Source organism: Passer montanus, unplaced genomic scaffold (genome assembly GCF_014805655.1).
Source record: "Passer montanus isolate IOZ18808 unplaced genomic scaffold, ASM1480565v1 scaffold12, whole genome shotgun sequence".
NCBI lineage: Eukaryota > Metazoa > Chordata > Aves > Passeriformes > Passeridae > Passer > Passer montanus.
The window spans coordinates 13,691,535-13,713,485 of NW_024358722.1; the positions used below are offsets into that span (position 1 = coordinate 13,691,535).

General features: G+C 38.1%; 1 protein-coding gene across 1 annotated transcript in view; it reads right to left on the bottom strand.

Moving 5' to 3' along the window:
- The window catches only part of USH2A (usherin), a 372,312-nt gene that overhangs the window by 38,579 nt on the left and 311,782 nt on the right, over positions 1–21,951 (bottom strand). The window contains exon 61 of the mRNA XM_039697803.1: positions 15,984–16,338. Within this exon, the coding sequence (XP_039553737.1) occupies positions 15,984–16,338 (355 nt within the window). The remainder of the gene's footprint in view (positions 1–15,983; positions 16,339–21,951) is intronic.

Consider the following 21,951-nt stretch of genomic DNA (forward strand, 5'->3'; position numbering starts at 1 on the left):
TATGTGTGCTATGAGACACCTTCTTCATCTCCTTCCAAATAAAATCATGTATGATAATATGAGAAAAATTAACTCTGAACACTCTAAAACACTCTTTTCTCTCTATCTTAAAATTACCTGAGTGCAGTATCTCAAAATTTCTATTTTCTGTAAAATTTGAAAAAGAGACTTTGGCTGTAGTTTTGATGAAATGAAGATAGAGAGGAAAGACTCCTTGGTTTTCCTCTATGAAAGCAATTATTTTCAATTTTTGCCTTTGCACAGCTCAAAAGCCGTAACAGGGAAAAAGAAAGGTAAAGAGAAAAAAAGAGTTTGAAGAAAATCTTTAAGGGGACTTATACAAGGGCAGTCTGAATCTTAACACAGATTGCAAGTGAACTCCCACATCAGTTTCCTTTAAAATGCCACTGAATGTCAGTTGTGCTCCATAAAATCAGGACTTTGCAGTTATATGTGACTTTTCATCATAGGATCTCACATCATGTTACAAACATAAATTAATTAAGTCTCAGGATATCCCCCTGTGTTCCTGTGTGCAGCTTCAGGAAACTATAGCTATTAGTTTAGATCCCATTTTACACAGGTACAACAGATGTGTCATATTATTGTTAAATGCAAGCTTAGTTTATTCCCTTTTCTCAATCATTTTGAGTCCTTGTCTCTCTCACCCAATACATGCAAAAAAAAAAAGAGCAGTTCTAACTGCTGCTAAGTAGAGGAAGATAGCACAGCCTCCAGGCAATTCACAGCTTTAAATCCCTGCTTTCTGCCAACACAATGGGAAATAAAAGCAGCATTTTAAAAGAGACTAAAAGGTTTTTACTTCCTATTTTTTATTCCTTTTTTCTCTGCCCTGTACTGAACAGTCCTAGCTCTTCATGCAAACTTTGCCTGCTCTGTATGTAATCACTTCTGAGAGACATTAAAAGGTAGAGCACAAACAATTTACTTGGAGCTACATTATAAAAGCCAAAGTTTAGTCTGAGTATGTGACTGAACTTAAAATGTCGCCTTTAAAATGAACTGGGTATTTTAAAAAAATGAAGGGCCAAAAAGTACAAACCCCAATCTCTCAAAAGGCTTTTTATTCACCAGGTTTTCCATTCCTTTCCTCAATGCTTTATGCTTTCTACATGAAGATAGCTGCTCTCCAAGCAGAGACTGGCTGAAAGTGTAGGAAAGTATGTAGGTAGCCATCTGGGAAAGGTGCAGTCCAATTATGCCAGTATAAGCCAGGGAAAAAGGATTTGCTCTGCACATTTTTGTACAGAGTAGGCACCAGCGGAAGGCCAGAAGCACTCAGTGTTAATGCAGGGAGGGGATGACTTCTCTCTTTTGTGTGTCTGGAGGGAAGTTTAAACTATTTTCTGAATATTGGCAGGGGATATTGATCAGACACACATTTAAGTGCACACTCAGAGACATATTCCTCAGCAAAGCACAGCTTCCCATCAAAGTACTGAGAGGTTGAGCCGAAATCTGACACTTTCCTTACAGATCTTTATGGGATGTTCCCCTAGTTTTTGAATAGGGGATCCCTGCCCCTTCTGGTTGTATGAGCTTGTGAAGAGCCTCAATGAGTAGCCTGAAAAGCCCCCATGGTAAAAAGGATGGTAAAAAGGAACACAGATCTTGTTTTCTCATTGCAGCTGCCATTGGACTGCCCTGTTGATGAAAATAAGAATGTCCAAAAAAGAACAAGTTCTGTATTTTTGTGTCCTTCAGCAGCTGTGTCTTGCCATATGAAGGCTTGGAATCAACTCCATATTGCGGAAATGTTTGAAAAGAAGACAAGGAAAAAGAGTGGTAATGGAGTTTGGTAGAATAACTGGAAGAGAATCTACTTTCAGGTTTAAAGTCTTGAAACCAAGTAAGCCAAAATGAACGTGTATGCATGTACATCCAGATCCTCTTAGGATCACATGGGTACAATTCCCTCTACTTTAAGCTTACAGGGTGCACTGTTGGAGAGACACTCACCTTGACACAGCAGATGAAGCTGCGTCTGCAGACTGCCCATTCCCATTTTCTATGCTGTCAGGTGAACACTGAATTCATATACATACACACAGAAAAGCAGACAGCTATGTCTCCTGCAGTGGGAACAAGGAAAACAGCGAGCTAAGCTTCACTTTCAAGTGTTAATGCCTAAATAAAACAGAGACTTTCGTCACATCCTTTCATTAGTCCCTCCTACTGTGGGTTGGGCTTCTCAGTGCAAAGCTCCTGCCAAAAGAGAAGAGTCTGAGCTGTTTGTGGCTTTCACCAGCCAGATGGATTAGTTAGGGAAGAGGTGAAATATGAAAATACTGAAATATTACTTGAAAACTCAAGCATAACAATTTTAGTTTGGATTCTGTATTTTCCTTGGACACTTAAGTTACTTGAGGAATTAAAATAGATCACATAAGCTTAGTAAAGAACATACTGTGCTGATTTCTGAATTGAAAATGTCTTTTCAGCCCATTATCGACTCCAGCATATTAACTTGTAAATCCACTAGTTTCACTGTCTCATCTATTGATTAACTGCATGTATGCATGTTATAAATGAGCAATCCAAAGAGAAATTACTGCAATTTAGTCATTTTGGGACAGACTTGCAGAAGTATTTAAGTGCCCAAATATGAGGATAGGCACTCTGGGAAAGAGTCACAATGTTCTCCTACATTCTGACCCAAATCTTGTGTGGCTACTGTCCTCAGTTCCTCCCTACACTCTGCACAGAGGGAAGGAGGTCTCTCCAAAGGGAATGTCTGATGTTAAAGCTTAATCTCTGTTTTGAATAGCCTGTCGGAGAAGACGTGCTCTTTCTCATGACAGATTAGACAGACTAGCCTACACGTGCCATCCCAAGTACATAGAATTCACAGCTGTAGTTTTTTTATTTCTTAAATTCGCTTAAGACTCAAAGAGAAATATAGGCAGCAACAACATTTTCAATCAGCACACAGCAACAGACCATATAGGTCTACTCTTTCTTGTTTCTTAAAACAAAACACAAAACCATTCATAGCTTCAGAAGTTGAATTGCAGCAGTTTCAAAAGACTTCTAAATCAATGTAAGCTTCCATTTGCCTTTTCAAGGATGCTGGATCAGGGTCTTCATAAGCAGAAGAAGAAAACTGCATGGTGAATGCAGAGGGCATCCAACCAGAGCAGGGATTTGCTTTAGTTAATCTGAAGAAAATGTCTATTTAGTTAATACTGAAGCAAACGTCTTCCTGATTTCCATGCACAGGCCAGCATGATGGACATGATCTTCAGTATGAGATCATGTTACTCAAGAGCAAAGTGTTACTCAAGTGGTTTAAAATTGCCATTAATACCCTCAAACCAAATATCAATACAGCGGTTTGTTAAAAAAGCAAGTCAAGACGTTGTGATGCTTCTATGCAGGACCAAAAAGAGAAAAACTGCAGCATTGATAAAGATCTCTATTTCTGAGACAAATTTTTGTCTCAAAAATACCTTATTTTAAAAGCTACATGTTCTCAACTCTGTTTTTTCTCAAAAAAACCCAGTACTGTATTTGACATCAGGGCAACTAGAGCTCAAACTATTTTGTTACCTGGTGAAAAAAGGTGATGTCTTCTTTCCCATTTGCTCTCAGGGTGTCTATTCAGTCTTTTTAGACCTGGACTTCCCAGTAACATTAAGCACAGCATTTAAATAAGTCACTGTCTTAAGCTAAAACTATAGTATAAATCTCATGATCTATTGGTACATCACGGGTCTAGTATTTATTTCTAGCACAGACTAATATTAGACAAAATCTAAGCTCAAGACAATTATCATCTGTCTTGAACCCCTGAAGAGAAAACAATAAAAATAATTTTATTATACCATAATGACAAGAACAATACTTCATGTGGGAGATGTCTTCTGACTTCTCACTAATTCCTTTTTAAAGCCTGTTGAAATATCAGAGCTCTGCAAAGTTTCATTCATTTTGTTTGTGCAGTTTCCTTTATAGCAAAAATACAGAAAATGTATTACTGCAAGGAGTCCACTTCCCTCACTCTCTTGCAATGTTAAAGGAGCATTTGCAATTCTGATCTTATCTTAGTGATCTTTTTTGCAGCCACTAGAGTAGCATCCCCACACTCAATGGAATATTTGTCTCACACTAGAAACACTGCTCTGGATCAGAAAAAAATAAATTGATGCATTCAAACCTGCAGGACTTAGAAAAATACTTGGAGCAAAATTCAGAACCAAAACAAATAATGATTCGGCTATGCCCCAGCACATTAACTAGATCCTGGGACCTCTGTACATCTTCCCATTGTGAATATACTGTTCCTCAGCATCCTTTCGACACACAGACAATACACACTCCAGGGGTCTCACGGGGATGGATCAAACCCCAGCAGTCACATTGTTGCTATCTTAGGGTGGTGTGGACAAAGAACTATTTAGAAGACAAACATGCTACCATAAAAGAGCAAGGTGGAATAGCCACAGATTAGTTCAAGGAAGGCTGCAAAGTGAAAGGGCTTGAGGGTATTGTACTGCAGGTCCAGCTGCTGCCCTTGAACCAGTCACATTAAGTGAACATCTACATGGCTGTCTCCCAAAGTTTTGCATGTGTAGCCACACAGCCCCCATTAATACAAGACCTTTAAAGGACATTACTTGACTGAAGCAGAGTCCTGCCAAGACTCTCAGAATATCTGGAAACAGAAACAAGTTCCTAACAAAAATCTGAAAAACACAGAAGTTACTTTCTACTAGACCCTCAGGATGGAAATTCCTGCTTCCTATATCATCATAGTCTCAAACCGTGCTCTTAGGAAGGAAGGCTGGTAAAGGGACAAGAAGGGAGGAAGGAATAGTTTCCAGAGTTTGGATTGTAGGAGTAGAGCAGCCTAAAGGTGCCAGAGGTGTAACAGGTGACATTTGATATCCTAAAATCTGTAACATGGTATCTACTAATATGGTAAAAAGATTTTTTTTGAATACACCAGCAACTTTGGCAGCAAGCCCTCCACTTCGTGGGTAGAAATCTTCTTTCCATGGTCATAGTTTTCCTTGGCATTCATAAAGCAGTTCAACAAGCATATCCTTTCCAAATCATCTGGCCTGTCAGATGCTGATGGAGGGACATCTGTACCAATCTCTCTCTTTCTTTGAAGACCATTCTTTAAAAAAATGCTAAAGAAACAGACTTGAGAATACAATATAGTTTTTGCAGCTAAACAATAAAATCCATCTGTCATGGGTCCTTGTGAGTGCAGTATTAATACACTTGCATGCTCCAGATTCCATTTGTCATGCATTCCTGTAACTTTGGTCAGATAAAAAGTTCAAGGTGCTGAGAGAATTGTTTATGTTTTATGAGGGGATAAACTCATAAATCAGACTTTGTTTCCTCATAATAGAGATTATATATGTAAACTACTCCCAGACATTGCAGATAAGTTTTCAGACCATCCTCACAATTTTTCTGTTTCTGTTTCTTTGGAAATCAACCAACCAACCAACCAACCAACCACGAATTATTTACGTTTGGATGTTTTCATTTGTGATTGTACCAGTACTGAGAAGCAAGAAGGACAAATATAAAGACTGCTGTGAACTTTATTGAATCTGATTAACTGCCTAGTTTGGGCTCAATTTAAATTTGTCAAGACTAGAAGTCCCCTGTCATCTTTTCCCTGCTCCACACACAAATGAGATCTCCACACAATTCAGAAACTGTGCTAGGTCTGAAGACAAATACCAGAGCTGCCTGTTAGCTCCTTCACCAGCCAGCCAGCCCAGACAGCTAACTCGCAATCTCCCTTCCCTCGTCTCTCTGACATTGCTCAGTTGTGCTTTCAACGTTGTCAAAACGCATTTTGGCTGGTCTGAAGATCCGGCAGGAACTGGGTGCCCTTGCAAGGGTGTGGAAGTTCCTGCCTTTGAATTGGCACAGGAGCGGGGAGCAGCAGCTCTGCTGGCACAGCAGACCCAGAGTGATGAGGGCAAAGGCAGGCAGGGGTGGCAGCAGTGGGGCTCAGGACCCCCTGGTTTCCAGCACCCTCTGGGGAAGAGACAGCTTCAAGTGCACATTCCCTGAACCACTGATGTGCACCCAGGTAGCCTCACCCCAACCAGGGAACAAGGCTGTGCTAAGCTAATTTACCAAAAGGTCTGGCATATATGAACTATCAATATCTGCATATGATTTAAAGCAGGAGGGATCAAACTCAGTACTCCAAACAGCATATATTATAAACTTCTGGGATTTTTCCTCTTTGAATGGCCATCTCAGAGTTTTCGCTTTACAAACTTAGTAGCTGTATGACTGTTTTTGAAATGAAATCATATTGGCTAATTTTTCAATTTATACATTTACAATTTAATTCCCACATTGTATGATGAATCACCAGAATCAATTAGTAATGCACCTGCTGACTGGATAACTACTTTCACTTTGTTTTTTGTTTTTCAGCTATTTTTGATAAACTAATTTTTAAGACTGCCAACTCTGCTAGTAAAATCTCACAGAGCTTTTGAGCTTTGAAACCATTTAAATACACTGCAGTTTTCCCAACAATCTGAAAAACAACAGAAAGTCCCATTATAATCCAAAAGAATAAAAAGAATGCTGCACTTTGAAATGAGAGCCACATTTTGGATTCCTTTTTCATACCCAGTTAACTTTATATACAGCTACTGTACAATGTGATAGTAAATTCATACCCCTATATTGTCACCTATTCGGAATGCATTGTAGTATTCAGGGGATTTTTCTGTTTCTAAAAGCTCCATCACAGCCTGTGTGAGAATTGGAATAAATAAGCAGCCACATTTTCCCATACTGGAAAAGTTCCAGAAGGGAAAGGGCTCTTGACAAAGCTTAAGGAGTTTTCAAGACACTTTCTATTTCCATACTCGTTCTTTTGTATGCTAGGTTGCCTGCCATTATGTTTATGTAATTCTGACAGTGTTCTTAATGACACACTAACAGATTGTAAAACACGCTGCTGGCATTTACTTGTTTTTTATATTTTTAAAACAATGTCCTTCATGTAACAGTAGTTAAGCGCGGCAGAAGGACATCATTAGAGCCATGGTTAAACTGTAATTTACACCATTAGGAAGGCAGGAGCAATTTTTATTGCCTGGCAATTTTCTTGCTGAAATATTTGGACCATATGGCTCAATTTGTGTAATAACCTTAATTTCAGCACCCTTCAGGTCTGCCTCCATCTCCTACGGAATGGTAAAATGCGGTTTAGCAGAAAAGGCAACTGTCTATACTTAGAGAGTTGAGATTAATAACATGTCACGTCCTGTTTTTGGTGAAGGAATTCGAACAGCAGCCAGATGGTATCTCTACAAATAACTGTCAGGGGTCTTGATCTAATCAATACAATGTATTAATACATCTCCCTTCGCTGCTTCTCGAGGGGCTAGCGTGCAACATCTGGAAAGATTGGGGGGACCGCCAAGTAGAAAGCTGATCCTTTTCAGAATCAAACTGAGCCCAATTAATTTTTCATGTATACTTGATAACTGTTTCATAATGAGCTATGCGTCTTGACGGAGTTAGGGTTGGCGGCATGAGCGGCTTGTGCTTCCTATCCCCATTCAGTCCACTCACAGAAACCAACCCATTAATCAAACTATCTGGCATAAAACTGAAATCTCAGCTCAGCAAGAGATCAATAACCATCCTTAAAAAAAATCCCCACAACCAGAACAACAATAAAGACCCCACCACAGAAAAGGGTTTAGTGGGCAAAAGTATCCAGGCATGACATTAGTAATTACTTTAAGAAAAACCAAAACTCAGAGCCATACGGACCTGACAGGCACCTAAACTAAAGAATTTAATATTAGCTTCCTGTCAAAAAGTAACATTTAAGTCCATTAAAAATACACTGCCATTCTGCTTTCTAGATACAGAGGCCATCTGGCCCCTATTCACCATAATTGCTATTACAGTCTCAAAAATAATATTTATATAATGCTGTAAATTAACAGACGGACACCCATTCCCACTCCCAAAGAGCTTTCTGTCGATAAACTCATCTTCTAGCACCATGCAGATATTAGGGTCTTGCTCCCTAAAGAAAGAGGGGGTAAGATTATGGGTAAGATTATTACATGCATTCCAGGGCTTTTTGTAAAGTCTGAAAAGAGAAGAGAGAGAGGTCACTTGGCAGGCAGAAAATGGGAAACTGCAGCAAGCATAGGGGAGATGAGCTTGAATGAGGCTGTGAAGCTGAGTGATGGGAATGGATTCAAAAGGGAGCAGTAAAGAGAAAGGACAGGAGGTCAGCTGAGAATACTAAACTTACCTTGCATAGGACACCCCACGGCTGTTTGATGAGAATGACTTTGGTGACTGTAGACCTGGATTAGATTCAAAGGGAGTCCCCAGAGGTATGAGGCTCTATGTTATATTACCAATTCCTATGAGTCTTATGGCTTGCTTTTGCTGCCTTTTTTTTTTTTCTTAAAAAAAAAAAGGTAGTATTCTCTGTTCATTAAAATGACACTTTCCTTGCTAAAATTCCCTATGAAATCTAAGCATGTGACATAACACTTCTCAGCCAATTTGAGTAAAAGACCTTATCTATGGAGGGAAGTGGGGCTGGAGGGTAGGATGGGGGCTGGGGAGTGGCCTAATTATCAGCTGAAAAATTCCTGTATCTGTAACTGTTGGACATGACCATGGGGATTTTAGGAAGCTGCCCTATGACTTCACCAACAAAAAACGTTACCTTGGAGTTGCCTGATACATCCACTTAAGGACCTTGGTTAAAAAGTGAATTAAAATCAAGTCAAATCCAATTAAGCATTTTTAAACTGATATCTAATTTGAAAAACAGCTGTACATATTACCCAACAAATTTTCTGCCTTCTCCTTCTTCATTTTTATTTCCTATTTATATATGAAAAAGCATCTGTAGCTTGCTAAAATGTTGCTTTTTAAAGCTGATTTATTGCATTCACATAACTGGGCCAAAAGGGAAGAATGTCCCCATATTACATCTTCCTAACAAATTATATTTAATAAGATGAAGCTTTAAGTGGGGTTTCTGTTTTGTTTATTTGGTTTTTACAAATTACAAAACATTCTGTCAGTGGTGTTTTTCTACACTGTCTGGTTAGCTTGATCTTATTCTCACAACTGAAATGCAGACACAGGAAAAATCACAGAGAAAAGCATAAATAAAAAACATATATATAAACATATATAGAAAAACAGCATATGGAGCATTTATGCAATCTCATTTTAGTAATCAGCCTTTAAACTTTGTCGGGTGGTCCCCTATTCTCTCATGGCTGCAAGTGCACACACAGTAAAGATTACCACTTCCAGAGTGCTGCCCACCACCATCTTTATGCCAAAGAGTAACAATCTTTTAAACCTGTCAAGCTGCATTATTCTATTGTGTGGGTTAAGAAAGCTGATTAATCAGTGTAAAAATCAACCACCTTCTTTGACTGACACTTATCAGTAGCAGCACACAAGTGGACCTCAGGAAAAAGCAGTCTCATGTGAACAGCTGCAGCCCAAGGACAGTAAATGTCCATGCCTTAGATGCTCTGAACATTTCATGGTCTATAGAGTATATTCATGCTCTTAACTAGGTTAGGTGTCTGAAGACAGACATTATAAATATATTTCAAAAGACTTAGTTCTACATATGTTTCACTCATCAAAAAAAGACTATATAATGGGTGAGAAATGGACTTTGCACAAGGAGAAGCCCAAGGATAAAATACACCAGATTTTTCCAAATAGGTAACGAATTTATCTGTAGATGAAACTACCTATTGATCCAGGTACTCTGGCCTAGTCAATCTAGAGTGTGGTTAGGTGTAATCAGACATAACTGTATCAGTGTTTTTACTTCTATCTAGTCCAAAAATTTATTGAAAGACAAAATTGTCAGCTTCATGTAACACACTGAATTAGGGAGAAAACATGAAAGAAAAAAAGAAGTGAAATCAACTTCTTGGCTGTAACCTACACTAATTCAAATCACCAGTTGCCTGACAACATATTAAGTTGCCTCACAGACACCAGACAAACCTTTCCTTCCTAATTCACAAGAATTCTTTCCTTCCTGGCAGAGTTCCAGCAGAGTCTAAAGCTATGCTCCTGCGGCTGCCGGAAACATCCAGGAGACAGTGAAGTGGCCCTGTTTACGGCAAGGATGGTATAAATAGAAGAGCTGAAGCCTCTCCCTTTCTCTCTCACCATTCCCCTCCAGTTCTATTACTACAGTACTCTAAAATATCAAAGTTGTGCAACAATCCATTTCATCCTTTCCGCTCTAATTAGGCAATTCTATATGTCTGTCTTGATAGGTGAGGCTTACTGAAGCACTTAATCAGTTTCTGGAGGGGCATCATAGTGCCAATCCAAATGCTTATTTAAACAGAGCTGTAGTGCCAAAGCCAGCATATTCTGCAGCAGCATGGAAACAGCAGAATCTGTGAGACACAGATTGCCTCACACAATTTTTTAAATCAGTCTTCAATGTGAAGAAGCACTTGTCCTGTATTCATCCTGTATAAGCTTAACAGGTCTAGAGATTAAAACATGGAAAGCTTTTTACATTACTGGGCTTTCCTGGCAAATAAAACAATTAGAGCAATTCCAGTACAAGCCCTTCCTGAAACTGTGCTAACAAGGCTTTGAATCTTAAAAACTGCATTTAAATCAAACAATCCATTTGCAAACCCATCACATACAGCACACACATTGTAGGTGGGGATCATTTCATTGAAATTAGAAAGCAAATGTCTCTATACATGAGAGGTCACCAGTTGTTGTACATTAAAATCTTTTCACTGTTAGGCATAATTAAAATACTCTAACAGTGGTTTCAGTAATTTAAACATTGCAGTATTGTTGTAATATTTTTCTAGGCTTCAAGAGTTCACAATTGTTTGGTCCAATCAAATCTGGGAACACCGGAGAAGTTATCACCCATCAAGGTAATTACTTTCAAGTTGAAATAATTACTCCATCAATGTTAATGGTCTTTCAACTTCAATAAAGCACTCACCTGCCGATAATCACAGCTAACCTCTTGCTCTCATGCAATTCCCTCTCTATTTAGCAGGTTATATTACAGCCGTTAGAGTGGTCACTTGTCCTGAACAGCTGCTGAATTTCACTTTGATCGTCTGTGAACCATAAAAAAATTAGTCATCTGTGTATGATTTCCCCTAACCCAGAAGCCCTTGCAGAGCTAAGGAGATGATCTTTTGGCTGCATTAGGGCACTGCTGAGCAGCCATCTTGTTTCTGGTGGTGGCCACTTTCCACTGCCTAGCAGCAGTACAGTAGCCTAATTAACTTTTGCCCTCCACTGCCGTTTACAGCTTTCACTCATTGCTAAGTAGCACATCTTCTGAATTTATGGCATGTACAGGGATTCCTTCACTTACACTCATCCTCTTTTCTTAGGGTGCACTCAATTTCCCAGTCATCTGCAATAGGCATGTACAAAAAAGTTTCACCAGTGTCTCTCCTTGGCATATTTTTTTATTATTCTTGCGGTTAAAATCTTCATTACTTCTATGAGAATGTTGCCATGTACAGTACTAAATACTGCATTACTGAATAGTCTGTACAAGGAAGTTAATAACTGTGTGTATCTCATCTCCACTGCTGTCAAATGTTCACAGGTCTATATGAGGAAATAGAAGTGAAGGACTACGCATGAATGTATTATGTATTTTTAAATGTTATTAATAGAAAGCAACTAACTCTGGATGCATGATTCCAGATATCTGTAAAATCCTGCATAGGAGGCATTAATATATGGCAGTACTGGCCACTCAAAAATATTTCTGATATATTATTTTTTATATGGATGTTTTTAAAAAGTCAGCTATACTAAATATTCAGTTTATTTTTCATGAAAATTCTGTCTGCTTATAAGCACACAATCATGCTAGCCAAGGCGTCATCCTCCTACCAAAGTCTTTATTACTGCTACTCTGCAATATGTCTACAGATTTCCCTGTCACAGCACCTGCCAAGAGAAGCTTGGCCAGTGCAGTTATATACTATCTCCCCAAATAATGCAAGGGAAGCCAATATGTGTTCTCAACTGTTAGCACAGCTGCATCCAAACCAGAGGCTTCGTTGGGGCAGTGATAGCAGCTAAGAGACGTATTAATTTTTTTCACCCCAAGCTGGCATGGTTATGCAAAAAAAAAAAAGCCTTTAAGGATAAGTTTGGCCTGAGAGCTTCACATTGCAAAACACATTGTGAGAAAATCTATGCAGAGGTGCAGGATTTCCCAGGAATAAGACCTATAATGCTTACACCTACCTCTTGCAGCCTCTAAAAAGCATGTTGCACTTTGATCTACACTTGGCTAAAGTGAATTTAACACACCGAGACCTTGATTCTACATAATAATAATTGGTGGGCAATGAGCACAACAGGCAGTTTTCCTTTTAAAGCCTCTGGATGTTTTTCTTTCTCCAAGTGTTTTTGAACAGCTACATATTTTTATGTTTTTTTACTCATCTTCTTGGCATTGAATTCTCCTGCTCCCAATAAACAACCAAACACTTGATATAATTGTCATGGGAAAAACAGCATTACAGACCCACAAAATGTCTATCAAGAAATGTCCAAACCTACCCACAGTTCTGCCTCACTGCAACATTTGGAATACAGCAGTTAAAGAGCTGTGATGTTTTGATGACATCTGGAAGGCACTCATTGGCTTTATAATGAAATCAGCTGTGTTCTGGGTTCTGTGTTAACAGGCTTAAGTCCTAAGTTCACAAGAGAAGCTTGCTTTGACAATCTAGCCACTTTATGCAGATTTCTGTAAATGAGAACCTACTGAAAATCCACTCCCCTATAAACACATCTGTCTCATGCTCATGCTTTCAAGACACTAAATATGATTCCTGCTTTAGAGGGTTAAAATGAACTGCAAAGACATTGCGGGAGACACTTGTGCTGCTGCAACCAGTCTTGACTTGACTTTGCTCTGCAAATAAACCAGCATGTCAGTTTAACTCACTGTCACCTAACATCACTACATTCCTGGTCAAACAAACTAAGGAAATGGGTGACACTGCTCTCTAACTGTGAAGAATCAAAATGGCTCATGTGTATGTCACTTGCTTCTAACTGTGCAGGACACCCTCCTTTCATTTCAGAGGTAGCAGCTTTTGCTCTGAGAATTGAGTTCCACAGGTAGTGTAAAATTTCAAGGGGCAGTGACAACCGTCAGGTACCAGACAGCCATACCTTTGACATATTAACTGAAATATGTCTTAATGGGGAGTAAATAGCTGGATTTGAGGGAAGTATAGTGGATAAGTCTGTTAAATTGTTTGAAAACCCAGAAGATGCTTTTCATTTGTCTCTGAAATGGATGGAAAATAAGCTGTTATATAAGAACAGTCTGCAGGGACATTAGCAAAAGCTTAATTTGTATCCTGCAGTGTCACAAGGATAGTATTTCTCCTCTAAGTTTTGGTCAAGCTTTATGTCCTGGGGCAGGCAACCAGGGTGCAACCGACAAGCGCAAGGGTGGGATCCGCCACCGAGATTCTAGCACTATTTTTTTTTCTGAAATAATTCAATGGGATAAGAATGGAGTCTAACAGATTAAATAAAGGACCAAACTCATTGCTTTCTTAATACTTTAAGTCTTACTTGTAACATGGAAGCTTGTGAGAAAGATTGACTAATGGCATATCCCATGAGGGAGCTCCAACAGAGATGCTTTAGGAGATTAAATGATTTAGTCTAGTACCCATGAAGGCTATATTTTAAAGGGGCAGAAGTTTAATCATTGGAATTCTAGTTCCTTCAATAAAATTACATTTTAATTAAAGTATATCATTCACAAAGCTAAAGTTAAGGGTATATCAGCAATTTCATGATAAAATTCTATTTTTAAGTATTTCCAACTTTGAAAGTTGGGGTCCAGGTTTTTGCCTGCTGGGATAACTGACCTAACCTCCTGCAGATATCTTTGCTAACATGACTCCATGCACTTTATGTCAGTATCTATGATTCAAAGCTTTAGCTGTTCTGCTATATTCAGAAGAGGTAGGATTCAGATCTCAGATCCTTGGTATAAATCAGCAACAATTCTACTCAGTTAATGCAGCTACAACAGCTTAAAGTAAGTGCAACTGATGGAGGAGATGTGCAAAAAAATTCGTCCCCAAAGGGTAGAGTAATATTTTAAATAAAAATGGGTAGCAAATACTATAATTGACCTATGTTCAAGACAAAGGACAGTAGAAAAACCATATGAGCCAGCTTTGCTGCAATGCTAGTAGAACAGCTATACATATGCTGTCAGAATGTAATTTTGATTCAGGATAGTGTTTGGGAAAAATAAAGGATTTTGGAGCCAGGAAAATACTAATTCAGTAAATAATAACTTGTTAATCTAAAAGGCTTTTAACTGATGCTGTTAAACAAACACACTGTAGCAACATTATTTAAAATACCATTTTGGTAGGCTTTATTGCCCACAGTACAACCATCTTGGACATTTTCTGTTGTTGTTGGCATGCTTAGAAGACATTGCAATGCATGACTAGCCAGGTCAATTCTGATGCTCAGAACACATTGCATGCTGCTGAAGCAGAGTAGTAGGAGCAGCCCTGGTTTTCACTAGTTTCAAAATCTTAGGTGCATCATCACAGCTATGACGGTGGTAATTTTTCTTAAAAGCAGTTATGGGAGCTAAGTACCAAAGTGCCACTGAACTTTATAATCCCAAACTACTTTTTTTAAGCCTGGCATGCTGTGCAATGTGAATGCAACTGCTTCAGAAGGCAAAAGTATATTATTCCTGTAACTCAGTTCAGAAACTGTTCTCCTTTTCAGAAAAAAAATATTACAAACTTAATCCATTTAGGAAGCTAGATACAAAAATGGTCTGAAACCCTGTGATCAAGGGTATGTAAGATTACTAAGCTGGAAACTTCTTCCATTGTGTCATATGGAGATTTGTCTGAGGAAGTTACTCAAAGATTACTATTGGGTATTCCAGAGAAAGCTTTTTGGGATCTTACATGAATTGCCAACCACATACTTCAAAACTGGGATAATAAAGAATTTAGGGGATTTCTGGTGTTATTTAATACTACCATGGACTATGAAGATTCTAGGTTTATGAACTTGAGGTGGCACTGCTGAGGAAACCGAACTTTATTACAACCTCCTTAAACTTTTAAAATTTCTTTTCAGAAGACAACCAAGTACACAAGCTGTCCTAATATACAACAGTTTAGTCCAACTTGTCTTGCAATAGAAAGATTAGAATGCAATATACAGGGGGGAGGAACAGGGATAAATGCACAAAACACAACCATTTCTGTCACTGGTTTACACAATGTTGTTAGTCAGTTCACAAAACAATGTGTTTTCCCAAATCTATCCTTTCACATACTGAATAGAAACAGGAAAAGAAAGGGAAGGGAAAGACAGATCAAAAGGGCAAAGTAACATTCCAATTTAAGAATGTGAATTAGAAATAAAAGTAGAACTGCTTTTATTACTGATGAATTATGAAGGGAACATGCAAATGGGTTGCATATACAAACTATGTAATTACTAATTAATTAATTCACTTTATGATTCCAACTGAAATAAAAAATGGAATTCTATACAAGGAGGAGTGATATTGCTGTTCTTTGTGCAGGTCCTGTGAAACTATTTTGTCAGTCAGAGAAAAAGTTCAGGACAGTATTTTCAGAGCAAGGCTGACAAATGCATGTGCTTAACTCCTCCAGACATGACACATCCATGCTTTTGAGTAATCTACTTGCCTCTACCAGAAACCCAATATTAATGTGAAATGTTTCAGTCTGCATTGGGCCAAACACAAAACTTCAACCAACGAAACGACAGGTAATTGGAAACCCCACTTTTCTAACCAGTGTTAAGGCAGATTAAGATGAGATTTAATATGTTAAGAGATCAAAGCAGAGTAAAACATCTTAAAACTGGTTTTGAGGTCCAGCTCTTACCATTACGGTGAGTGCTGTGACAGCTGGGGTGCTGAATGTTGGGTCGCTGCGTTTCTCTTGGTAGACCACTCGGTACAGGGAGATGACACCATTGGGGGAGACCGGCTGGGTCCAGTTCAACCGCACCGAGTACGCGCTTGTGGCTTGTGCCCAAGGGGCTCCCAGGCCCCATGGGGAAGCCTCCAGAGTCTGGGTTGAAGCCCACAGGCTGTCCACAGACCCCACGGAATTTTGAGATCTGGCACGATACTCATAGAGAGTAAAAGGCTGGAGAGTATCGGACGCATCAATGAATTCCAAAGCTCCTTCAGTCCAGATGAACAAAAGCAGCTCTTCTTGACTGCCCACAGGACGTCTGGAATTAAATCAAAATCAATGTGTTTAAAATAGAAAACTGCTTCAGCAGTCCCGGAATCCTAAAATTCCAAGTTCAACTTGTATTTCAGAAATATACAGAATTTATTTCCATACATTACACATGCACAAGGAACTGACTACCTATCTTTGCATCTTAAAAGAATTTCCCTGAATTTGTGTTGGGTTCTGAGTAGTGAAGAAGAGATTTTTGAGGCAATCAGTTATTCTCCTTTATCTAGACGAATGCTATAAAAAATGGCAAACAAGTGTGTTGCCACAGTCCAGGGCAGCAGAGCAGCAACACAACAGCATGTTGTCCTTCTAGGATAGAACAGACCACAAATGAGACTTTCAGAACTTAGAATATGAAATTTTAAATCTATCTGTATTTGCTAAGCAATAACTTAAATTGAAATATGGGTGCAAGTTTTCAGCATTTCTGAAAATCAATTTACTGAGCTACTCATCTCAGAATCCCTCATTTAAGAAAAACTTGTGACCAGTTCACCAGAGAAAAATGTTATCTAGTGAATAAGGGATAAATATTCCATCATGCCCTCAAAACTAAAGCTGTGCACTTTCAAAATCTGTTTTGCTCACACTAAATATCCCATTGTTTCTTGCAAATTGAATAAGTAATCCCTTGTGCATAAACTTAGCGAAATTTGCAGCTCCACCACCAAACCTCATTAAAATATCACACAGAGTGTTTTCTGTAATAAACAACATATTTTTTCCAACACTTTTTTTGTTTAAAAATGCAAAGCTGAGATACATGAAGAAAAATCACTTTATTGGTTTTTGCACAACGGGTTTTTCTTTTGGTACATATGTACACATATGTATACGTAGCCACACACGTATACATATATATGTATATATATAGCATTACTACTGCAGATATGCTTGCCTTGGACCTGGTGTTATTCTGAGTACCAGAGATTACAGATGATCCTCAGCCCCTTTGTAATATGCCCCCTTCTTCTATATAATTTACAGCAGTTCTAATAAGCTGAGTACTCATCTTCAAAACAGAGTTATCAAATCAATTCTTTCACTTGGCATAAAAATGTTTGTGTGAAATTAAGTTGGTTACATTTAAACACTGTGATAAATCTCAGTGATGGTTGGGCTGTACTGCACATGAATTTAAGTATTTCCCCTACTCTTCACAGGAACTCTGGCTTTTACAGAACATAAAAGCGCTTTCACCCTCCATGCCAACAACAAAAATCCAAATTACATTATCTGCCACTTTTATTGCAAGTAGGCCAAATTTGCAGAAGTAAAATTGGTTTGTCTGGCTACTGGGTGTCATCATCACTACACACACACCAGAAGCTGAAGAACATTTCTTTGGCAAGAGAAAATCTGTGTTCCAAAGAATGCTGTTGGATTTTATCTTGTTAGGTCAAACTAGGAATTAATTTATTAATTAAAAAACATTGATTTTTTAAAACTGATAATCTTAGCTGCTTGTAATAATATATTCCCAGGTATTAACATGCAAATATGAAGAACATAATGAATGCAAGTGTGTACACAGCTGTTTATTCATCCTCTGTGTATATGCATATATAAGGCAGGAACAAAGACATTATTTTCTCATATGAAACGAAGTAAGTTTTGCTAAATTCTGAGATAAGCAGATTATATGGACACTGTTAAAGTGTGATTTAAAAAAAAAAGGAGTTTTGAAGTACAGTATCTCTGTCATAGTGAAATAAGCAAATTGTAAGATATATTGATACTGAAGGTTGTTTGGCAGAACTGGGCAAAGACTAGCAGATAGAAGAAGCAGGAAATATTCCCTAGAAATTCTTGGTCTCTGTAAATTTCAGGGTCCAAAATTCCCCATTGTCTCCAAAATTCCAGCAAGAGTTTTTAATACAATTGTCCATGCTCTATTATAATGGCAAGCTGCAGACCTGTCCCTCAGATGCTGTTCACTGACGTAAAGCAAGACATATAATTTTGAAAGGCGAATTGTTACTACGTCTTTCTCCTGCACCTAAAAATATAGTCTTTTCTCTGTGTACCCAAAAACATGTCTAAAAAAATCTCTGTAAATAAGGGAAAAGAGAGTACATTTTAATGCAAGAAAGTCACATTTAATGCATCTTGCTGACCAAACAGTATGGGACTCAAATGAATACATAAATTTATGTTTTATAAATATTCTACACTCTGTGATAAACAGTTTTTTCACACTGAATGATCAAATATGCCACCAACTGTAAGCTGATTCACAGGCAAAGCTGTACAATGTAGCCTGGTTAAGTATTTAGATCTTATTACTGCTGAATATTTAATGAATGAAACTTATGGTTAGGTAAATGGTTCCATCTGTAGTGCTAAAAACCAGAATATCTTCATGTATGAATAAACTTTGAACAGAAGTGGTTGAACAATCTGTAATCATTTCAATTGCTTTAAGATTTAAGATTCAGCTGCTCATTTAACTGGAAGTATTTCTTATGTACAATGAGCTGCAAAGAGGAGAATAACATTTCCAAGAGCTGGAAGCTGTCTCTTAATCTGCATAGTCTGATTTGCTGCTTACATTCACTTTGAAGATGTTCAGATAGTTATTTTTATAAGGGCAAATTCTCCCTGCCCCAGTGCCAATCTGAGGCAGATGACACAAGAAGGAGGATATAATCTTCTTTGTGACAGTTAACTCCAGAGCTGTGCTGCAGCAACGCCGACTGCAGTGCTCACCCCTCGGCTTCCCTGTGTACACGGCGGCGGCAAATCCCAGAGGTCTCAAGGGTCAAACCAGAATTATTCCTCACATATTTACCTTTCACCATACAACTAAATTACATGTTTTAGCAGTGTCTGCTGCTTTCCTTAACAGTGAGTTATTTTTAGGAACACTAACAAGTCTTGGGATAAAATTCTAACAATCAGGGAATCACACTGTCAAATGTGAGGGAACAATGCAACATTAGCAATGCTCCCCCTCTGCAGTTTCAGATTTAATTAAACAAAGAAACCTCACCTGCATTTGTATTCAAGCAATATACAATAATGTAGCTTTCATAATTTGGGGCATCTTTTTTAAACATGAGTTTTGATTAAAAAAAATAAAAAGAACAGAAGGAATTTGAAGTTATTGGATGTAATATACTAGTTTAGATTGGGTATTAGATCAATTACAGCTATAAATAAAAGCCTTCAGGAGTTCTTGTACTCAATGACATAACCATCCATAGGGATTCCTATACTAAACCATCCAGTAACATATGTTCCTTGGAAGCTGTCTTGGGTACAACTCACGGTTAAGGGTATACGATTAAGTAATGAATTAATCATAAAGAGTCGGTCTGGACGTCTCTCCACTGCAAGTCATGACAGCCACTGAGACATGTCTTCTGTCTTAAATTGTATTTTGATTTTTCTGCTACATTTTCACCAACACGACTGCTCAGCTAATGAGAGCTACATTTCAATCTCACAAATATACACTAAATAATATAGTCTTATTGGGCAGGACATAGACAGATTGACAAAAAATTTCAGACACTCCCTTAAGGAAGTTACCAACCAAAATACTTTTAATTTTACAGGCAGTATATCCGTAAGGGTCACGTCATGTGCCTCCCACACAGTGCACCCTGTTAATCAACAGAGAGCAGTACAATTAGCTCATGTGACCTATAACTTATAAAATGCAGCAACAAATATATATATAATCTCTTTTCATAATATTTTTTTCAGAGTAGCAACTTCTGTGGTTGGCAGAGCAATGTTAGGTCATGATGAATTGGAACAGAACTAGATTAGCTGATTATCTCACGAACCAGATCTTTTCTCATTCACAAAATCTGTGGTCCTTGTTAGAAAAGTTTAAAAGCTTCAGATCTGTGTTTAAAGCCACTTTAATAGTAAAAGAAACTAGCACCATCTCCTCTACCATAAAATAACATTTTAACTTTTTGGTTTCTAGCAAAATGGCTGCAAACTTGGGAGTAGTTTTATGATGCTAGAGGAAAGCATGAGTCCTGCCACTTTAATGCAGAGATCTGCACACACACTAGGTCCCCAGGCATTCCAGGTTTTGAGTTAAATAAATTTATTTAGGTAATGATGCAGTAAGGAAGAGGCACATACTGAAGAAGAAATTACATTCCATAACCTCCCATAGAAATATTGCAGTCTTGCTGTTATAACAATGTAAGGCCATGTGTGGCAACAAAATGAAAAAGAACTATCTGCTTACATCCCATTTCTGATTTTTTTGCAGCTATCTGAGAAAGATTTGATATTGTTGTTGTCTAAGCACATTTAAACTTCAGCTGAAATAACTGCCAAGTGATTCATGCCTATGTAGGTGAATATACCGATTCTATCTGGAGCCCCAGTGCGCCATTTTCATTTCACTTTAAATAAAAAACAAAATGTATCTATGTCAGTCAGTGCCCTTCTGCTGTACTCAGAGGTATCAAACAGGCTACAATTATGATTGTGAAGTGATTGTGTCACATTGGAGGAAGGTTTATTGCTTTTGAGTCTGCTAGGCAGTAACACATTCTGTTTCATATTACTCTTTATATCATTGTTTGGCTGTGACTAGAATAATCAAATGCCATCAAATGCTGTCAAATTCAATTTACAGTATTTTTCACTGAAGCAGGCTTTCTGCATTATATTTCCTGTTTTCCCTTTCTGTGGTTGCCATGGAATAGCAGCGGTAATCATCAGCTTTATTTACAAAACCAACAGAGTGAAGACATGTCTTGGGCTATAACATACACTTTGTTCCTCTTTATACAGGGGAGGGACTTGGGGTTTTGATCAGACAATTAAAAAAAGGCAAACAAAAGGGTATTTCAAGGCAGTAGGAATTTTTAGAGACCACTAACAACTTTGAATGAATTAATATTAATTATCACTGAGGATTCCAAAAGGTAATTGGATTTCCTGTCTTCTCAGTCACATCTCTAATATAATAAAAAGTCCCAAACTCTTTGTGGGATAGGATAAGCCCAGCATGTGCTTGCCACACATACTTAAGAATTGGAAAACCCAGGAATTTTAGAGTTTAAACCCCTCTCAAATACATGGCTTGAGTTTTATATTATCTGACTTCTGAAGCCATTCAAGAAGGTCACTTCAGTGAGCTTTCAACAAAGGCTCAACAGGCACAGCAGATATCGGTGCTCTGCTAGTTTCATACTGCCCTAAACACTCTATCTGTACAGAAAAATCCTCACACTTAGGAAACTCCTCATACCAAGTGGGAATGCATCAGTCAACAACCTACACAGGGCTGATGAATACAAACACCAAGGTACATAAACAGATGCACTGCAATCACTGTCCAGATTACTTACTTAGGAACATAATATATCTTGGAAATTTGATCTGTTTTAGGAACCTAGATACCTTTTTTTGCTTTTAAAAGTCTCAGAATCGGTGAATTGGTGAATTACTCCTCTTTCCATTACTAAATTCTCAACTGTCTATCAGAGAAGATTGAAGTTTGTATCTAGTGGCCTGGGTAAGCACAGTACAAGTGTCTATCCTACCAACTTTTTCTAAGATTTTTTTGTTCCCTTGAATTTTTAAAACATCCTTTCACATGCTTTTTGTCATTTGTAGTTCA